Source organism: Cucumis melo, chromosome 11, assembly GCF_025177605.1.
Source record: "Cucumis melo cultivar AY chromosome 11, USDA_Cmelo_AY_1.0, whole genome shotgun sequence".
Classification (NCBI taxonomy): domain Eukaryota; kingdom Viridiplantae; phylum Streptophyta; class Magnoliopsida; order Cucurbitales; family Cucurbitaceae; genus Cucumis; species Cucumis melo.
Window position 1 is genome coordinate 25137335 of NC_066867.1, and position 7715 is coordinate 25145049.

Sequence of the window (7715 nt, forward strand, 5' to 3'; positions counted from 1 at the left end):
ACGGTAAAAGCCCTATTATCCCTAGTAGAAATTGAATCGCTGACGGTGAAGCAGAACGAAGATGCCCGATCGTTCCTATTAGGAGTTGGATCCGACGGTAAAAGATAAATCACCCCAAGTAGAAATCAGATCATTGACGACGAATTAGAATGAAGATGTCCGATCGTTCCTACTAGGAGTTGGATCGGACGACAAAAACTCGATTGCGCCTAGTAAAGATCGAATCACTGACAGAGAAGCAGAACGAATATGCCCGATCATTCCTACTAGGAGTTGGATCCAACGGCAAAAGTCTGATTGTCCCTAATAGAAATTGGATCGCTGACGGTGAAGCAGAACGAAGATGTCTGATCGTTCCTACTATGAGTTTGAACTGACGACAAAAAGCCTGATCGTCCCTAGTAGAAATCAGATCGCTAACGACGAAGCATAATGAAGATGCCCGATTGTTCCTACTAGGAGTTGGATTCGACTGCAAAAGTACGATCGCCTCTAATAGAAATTGGATCACTGACGGTGAAGCAAAATGAAGATGTCTGATTGTTCCTACTAGGAGTTTGATCCAACGACAAAAGTTTGATCACCCTTGGTAGAAATCAAATCGTCGACGGCGAAGTAGAACGAAGATGTTCGATAGTTTCTACTAGGAGTTGGATCTGATGACAAAAGTCCGATCGCGCCTAGTAGAAATTGGATCACTAACGGTGTAGTAAAACGAAGATGCCTGATCATTCCTATTAGAAGTTTAATTCGACGACAAAAGCCCGATCGTCCCTAGTAGAAATCAGATTGCTAACGACGGAGTCACCCCTGCAAATGATTGTGAAAAAGAAAAAAAAAAGAAAAGGAAGAAGGAAAAAAAAAGTAAAAAATCCTCCCTTTTAAAAATACATTGGGAAGCAAAGGGAGGAATGACAACTCTAGTTCCTAGAAAAAGAAAAAAATAAAGGAATGGACAGAAAGTCAAAGAAAAAATAAAATAAAAAAGAAAAAGAAAAAAAAGAGAGGGAGAAGAGAAGTTCTTTTTTTTTTTTTTCTCTCTCTCTCATACCTTTATTTATGAGGAAAGGATGATCAAGGTATGAGTTTATTTATAAGGTCAACAAGTCCAATTCCTAATAGAATTTGGAATGATTTTAAATTTTTCTTAAATAATAAAATAGAATAAAATTTTAATTATCTTATGTTATTTTATTTTGGAATAAAATCTCGAATTTCATTTTTGAGATATTTAAATATTTTAGTTTTTTAAATAAAATTATAATTCAATTATCTTATGTTATTTTATTTTGGAATAAAATCTCGAATTTCACTTTTTGAGATAATTAAGCATATTTAAATATTTCAAAATTTAAATTTTACCCCCAAATTAAAATTTAAAATTAGATTTTATCTCCATTTTTATCTCAAATTTAAAGTTGAGTCATAAATCTAACTTTAACCCAAGGTCTCCTATTTATCTTAAAATTAAAATTGGTCCTTTCAAATTTTTGTGCATTCTCAAGAGAAATTAGGATATGGTAGAAACCTCATCCTTATCTCAAATTAAAATTTGGTTCCAAATTTTATAAAAAAAATCATCAAATTTAAATTTTTATCTTTAAATCAAAGTAAGTTGAAGATGAAACCTTGAACTTGACCCAAATGAAGGATTGGCCATATTCCAACCCTTATTTCAAATTTAAATCAAACTCACGTACTAAATTCATAGTTTGATTAATTCAAAATGTCAAATTGAACAAAAAATGCTCGTATTTGTACTTCAAATTTATCTTTTTCGAGATTTACCCACCCATAAAAATTGGCCAATTCTAATGACGTCACATGTCTTTTTTATGACAATCGGATCAAATTAATTATCACTACTAGAAAAAGTGACTTTCTTCACGGTTGTGGTTTTAATTTCTTGACGTCAAGAAAAAATGATTTGAAAGATAAACCATCAAGAATTTTTCCGAAAAGGCGGAGGTATGTCAATTTTTAGATTTCTTGACATTTTTCAAACGTCAAATAATGTGTATTTTAAACGTCAAGGAATATCTATTAAATTCTTGACATTTTTAAAACATCAAAAATATTTATAAATTCGATATTCTTGACGTTTTTTAAACGTCAAGTGATATGTACTTTTCCTTAACATTTTAAAAATGTCAAGTAATATCAAATAAATTCTTGACGTTTTAAAACGCCAAGAATTTTTATAAAAAGGCGGAGGGGAGTCATTTTTTTTGAATTTCTTGACGTTTTAAAAACGTTAAGATTTACTAAATAAGTAAAAAAAAATAAAATATTTTATTTATTGTTAATTAAAAAAGCCCTAGGTATTTCAGTCAAGTAAGTGTTTATCTTTTTTATCGAAAAAAAAAGTTATCACCTATATTGAATAAGAAATTTTGGAACTAATGGCGGATCTAGAAAATATATTGACAGGGGCTAAAAGAAAAATATGGAGAATAAATTGTAACCACTAAGCTAACTATAAATATTAAAAATTAAGTAGTATATATATATATACATATATATTATAAAGACAATAAAGTTGAGGGGGCTCGAGCCCCTCTGGGCCTATGCTAAATCTGCCGGTGTTTGGAACCAATCACAAATTGTCACGTCATTTACTAAAATAATTGTATTTGGGATTAACTAAAAATTGACATGCGTTCTAAATTAAATTTAAAGACAAATTAGACAATTATAATGATGTCACGTCTTTATTATGACAATTGGATTAAATTAATTATTTTGGTTCAATTAAATATTATTTAGTTGGGCTAACATTAAAAAATAGGTTTAATTTAGCCCAAAGTTAAATATGACCCAAATCCATGTGATTGAGCCCATGGGTCTGGTCCATGGACCAACTAGGTCCAAGTCCATAAAAACCCACCAGGGAACTCTATAAATAGAGGAGTTTTGAAAAAAAATTTAACTCCAGACCTAGAGAGAATTCTCCTAAAAGCTTCCCAACTCGACCGGATTGAAGCTTCGACCACTCGACCAAGATTGAAGTTCCGACCACCCTCAAATTCCATTGAAGCCTCCGACCACCCGACCAAGATTGAAGCTCTGGACCCCCCTCAAATTCCTCAAATCAAGTGTAAGCATCCAGCCGAGAGATAATCAGATGATCAAATGATCAAATTCTATAGATCGAACCACATCGCATCAAATCAACATAAATACAACATTAACACAAGTTCAACTCTTCGGCTCATGTGAACAACCTATTATCCCTGTCTCTTCCTCGTCCTTGTAGAAATCTTTAGATCTATTTTCTTTGTCCTCACATGTTGCCTTCTCTCACTTTGCTGTCGTTGTCTTTGGTAGGACATTGGTACCCTTTGATTGAGATTTTGTATGCAATGTGCATCTTTCTCCTTTCCTTCCATCTCCATGTATGGTCGCGCTTGAGATTGTAGGTTTGGGGTTTTGTGTACAATAGTAGGTTTATTAGAGGTTTTATGTTCACCATGTGACAGATCTTCTGTCTTCCTCGAGTTTGTCGTCTTTCGTCTTATCGTCCGATCGTCTCGCGTCTGGCCATCTTTAATCTTTCTTCGGTTAGCTCTTTGGATAAAAGGAGTTAATTGTTGATCATTTAATAATGTTGTAAGTATAATTATTTGTCAATTTTCTTACGTTTGTTTACGAAAGGAGTTGTCGCAGGAATCAAGTCTTCTTCAACTTCAGAAAAATTCAAGTTTGATCTTTATTATTATTGAGGTATGATAAGAATGGAACCATACTTCAACATTATATTTTTTTTGTTTCTGGTACCGCATCAATGCGTGTTACCAAGTTGTTTTGTTATGTTTTTAGTATCTTTATGTTAAGAAACTGCTTTAGGACTGAAACATCTCACGTGTGTTTGTTTTTGTTAAGTTAATTTAGTCCAAGTTTGTTCCTATTTCTTAGGAATTAGTCATTCATGATTTGTAATCATGGAGCAAGTTTAGGGTCATGTTGTTAGTGGGTAGTTATTTTTTAAGACTTTAAATATTGTATATTTCCTTGAATGTAAGTTGAATGAATTTGTCTTCAATTTGCTGTTGCAATATTTATTTTTTAATCTAGAAAATAACAATTGGTATCAGAGCTCTCTTCTTAAGGGATTTGTGAGTGTGTGTGTGAACTTGTTGTGTCATGGACGTCGTAGCAAGTTCCAATTTCTCTTCAATTTCTCCATTGATATTTGATGGAGACAACTACCAAGTTTGGGCAGTTCGTATGGAGGCATATATGGAAGCTTTGGATATTTGGGAAGCAGTGGAAGAGGATTATGTAATTCCTGCTCTTCCAGACAATCTTACCATGGCACAAATAAAAGTGCAAAAGGAGAAGAAGACAAAGAGATCCGAGGCAAAGGCCTGTTTGTTTGTACTGCAATCTCATCTACTATCTTCACTCAAATTATGACTCTAAGATCAACATATAAGATATGGAATTATCTCAAGTCAGAGTATGAGGGAGATGAAAGAATCAAAGGAATGTGTGTGCTAAACTTGATTCGAGAATTCGAGTTGCAGAAGATGAAGGAAACAAAATCAATTAAAGAGAGAATCAATTAAAGAGTATTCTGTTAGGTTATTGGACATTGCAAACCAAATCAGATTACTTGGTTATAAGTTCAAGGACTCAAGAATTGTAGAAACAATTCTTGTATCAGTGCCTAAAAAATTTGAGGCATCTATTTCTACCTTAGAAAATACCAAAGACTTGACTCAAATCACTCTTGCAGAGATACTCAATGTTTTGCAAGCGCAGTAACAAAGAAGAGCCATAAGGTTTGAGCAGAGGTAGCAAATACAGCCGTATTTCTTCAAAATAGGCTTCCTACAAAAGCAGTGAAGGAAAAGATACCATTTGAGGCATGGTATGGTTACAAACTATCACTGAAATTTCTCAAAGTATTTGGTTGTTTGTGTTTCACTCATGTTCCACAGAGCAAGCGTGACAAACTTGATAGGAGAGCTTCACCGGGTGTCTTTATAGGCTATAGTTCTATCAGCAAAGCCTATAAAATTTTCAAACCACAAACTGGAAAGATTGTCTTGAGCAGAGATGTTCACTTCGTGGATGATGAAAATGTTTGAAATGACAGATCTCGGGTTCATGTCCTACTTCCTTGGCATAGAGATCAAGCAAGGGCAAGGTGAAGTTTTCATCTGTCAGAAAAAATATGCAAAGGAAATACTAAAGAAATTTAAGATGGATGAGTGTAAGGCAGTAAGCACTCTAATGAATCAAAAAGAGAAGTTATGCAAAGAAGATGGTGTTGACAAAGTTGATGAAGGATATTTCAGGAGTTTAATTGGTTGCTTGATGTATCTCACAGCAACAAGGCCTGATATTTTGAATTTTGTGAGTATTTTGTCTTGTTTCATGCATTGTGCAAGTGAATTACATCGCAAGGCTGCAAAAAGAGTGATTCGATATGTCAAAGGCACAAGTGATTTTGGTGTTAAGTTCACTAGGGGCAAGGAGTTCAAGCTGATTGGTTTTTCTGATAGTGATTGGGGAGGTTCCATTGATGATATGAGAAGCACTTTAGGCTATTGTTTTACTCTTGGCTATGATGTTTTCTCTTGGAGCTTGAAAAAGCAAGAAATTGTAGCCCAATCCACTGCTAAAGCAGAATTTATTGCTACAACAGCTACTGCTAATCAAGCTTTATGGCTGAGGAAAATTTTATTGATCTTGATTTGGAGCAGAAGGAAAGCACAGAGATTCTTGTTGATATCAAAGCTGCTATTGCTATTTCTCATACCCCTATGCTTTATAAGAAGACTAAACATTTTAACATCAAGTTATTCTTTCTAAAGGAAGTGCAGAAAAGTGGAGAGGTGATTCTTGTCTACTGCAAAACAGAAGATCAAGTTGCAGACATATTAACTAAATCATTGCCTACTATCAAATTCGGGTTTCTAAGGTCAAAACTTGGTGTTTGCAACTCCTAAAGCAAGGAGGGGTGTTAAGAAACTGCTTTAGGACTAAAACATACTCACGTGTGTTTGTTTTTGTTAAGTTAATTTAGTCCAAGTTTGTTCCTATTTCTTAGGAATTAGTTATTCATGATTTGTAATCATGGAGCAAGTTTAGGTTCATGTTGTTAGTGGGTAGTTATTTTTTAAGACTTTAAATATTGTATTTTTCCTTGAATGTAAGTTAATGAATTTGTCTTCAATTTTCTGTTGCAATATTTATTTTTTAATCTAGAAAATAACACTTCAATATCTTTTAACTAAAGAGTTTGATTGCTTCGTGTATAATTGTTTATGATGCTTTTGGTCTTGAAGTGAAGAGTGGAAAGATGTGTTTGCAATCGAAACAAATCGCTTTGGTAAGATGCTTGAGAATAGTTAAGCAGCAGGAAGTTCCATCCTATAATGGTTCTCTGGATACTGTGAGTTTGTGTTTTCTTCTTGTTTTTTTTTTTTTTATGTTTACTTTGATGCTCGTTATTGGCTGATGATGATGTTTCTCTCTGTCTTGTTCTATATGTAATACATATGTTGGCTCTTCTATGAGCATTGAGTTTTTATGGATATTATGAGAATGTTGTCTTCTTCAGTTTTACTTTGTATAACTTTAATTTGTTATGTTTGGATTGTGCTGGAAAGATTAATGAATCTTAGATGCTAGAGTTTAATGTTGATTATTCACTTATTTCCTTTTTTCAGTTAAACTAAAACGGAATGTTTTGTTATTTCTTATTGCTGTTGTTGATGCATCATGGTCTTAAGAGTGAGATTTTTTTTTTGGTTCAGGACCAGGACGTTTCGAACTCTGCCTTTGAGCTTTAGTTTAATGCATTCCATCTTAGTAGGATAAAGTTAACGACAAAGTCTCGAAAACTAAGTATGTATGATTGGCTCTTCAACAAGTTCACGGGAAATGATATGGAAATCGACAGAGACTGGGATGAATGTAGCACGTTTAAATATGTCCCATGAAGACCATTCTTCCCACAAGAAAACAATTGATTTGGTTAAGGAATATAACGCCCAATTTAATGACAAAGTTATAGCCATTATGCTTGATACGAAGGTATGTTTTCTATACCCTCGGTATGTTTATTGAATGTTGAATTATGACTTGTCCAGAAGGAAACAAAGTTAAAACTTCAGATTGATCTAAAACTCTTAACCAAACGATACTTGAATTAAATGATTACAAAAATTTCAAGAACCTATTATTCATAAGTATGCTTTGATTGGTCAGTGAGATTTTTGAAGCAAATTCCAATTGGATCTTCTACAAAATTGTTCGTTATTGTTCAATTTGCCTACTAGTACCCAAAATTTATTGTACTCATGGAAATATGATTTAATGATTGATGCTTTTAATTACTGCATTATTTTTCGCTTTGTTTCATTCAGGGTCTTAAGGTTCGAAGTGAAGATGTACCTAAACCAATCATGCTCAAAGAGGGACAAGAATTTAACTTCACAATCAAAAGAGGAGTCAAATCTGAGGCAGTTTGGAGACTAAAACGCTCTGACATACAAAATTTATGTGCTTGGGTTTGGCCAATGGTTGTCTTCTGAAATGTAAATATAGCTGCCTTCTTGTCTTCTAAAATCTCTTCCTAACTTTTTCTTGTATTTCATTTTGAACTGCATTTGTAGTTTTTGTACTAAGTCTAACAGATGTTCTTATGTTTCTACTATGAAACCACTTTACCTAATTGCTAGAGATGAAATCCAAATTTATTT

The 7715-nt window shown here is 33.4% G+C and overlaps 1 protein-coding gene across 1 annotated transcript; it reads left to right on the top strand.

Moving 5' to 3' along the window:
- Nucleotides 1-4143: 4143 nt before the first annotated feature.
- LOC107991475 (uncharacterized mitochondrial protein AtMg00810-like) lies at nucleotides 4144-5957 on the top strand. Its single transcript, XM_051079261.1, has 3 exons — nucleotides 4144-4369; nucleotides 5102-5610; nucleotides 5712-5957. Exons 1-3 carry the CDS (start codon nucleotides 4144-4146, stop codon nucleotides 5955-5957), a joined length of 981 nt encoding a protein of 326 aa, XP_050935218.1.
- Nucleotides 5958-7715: the final 1758 nt, after the last annotated feature.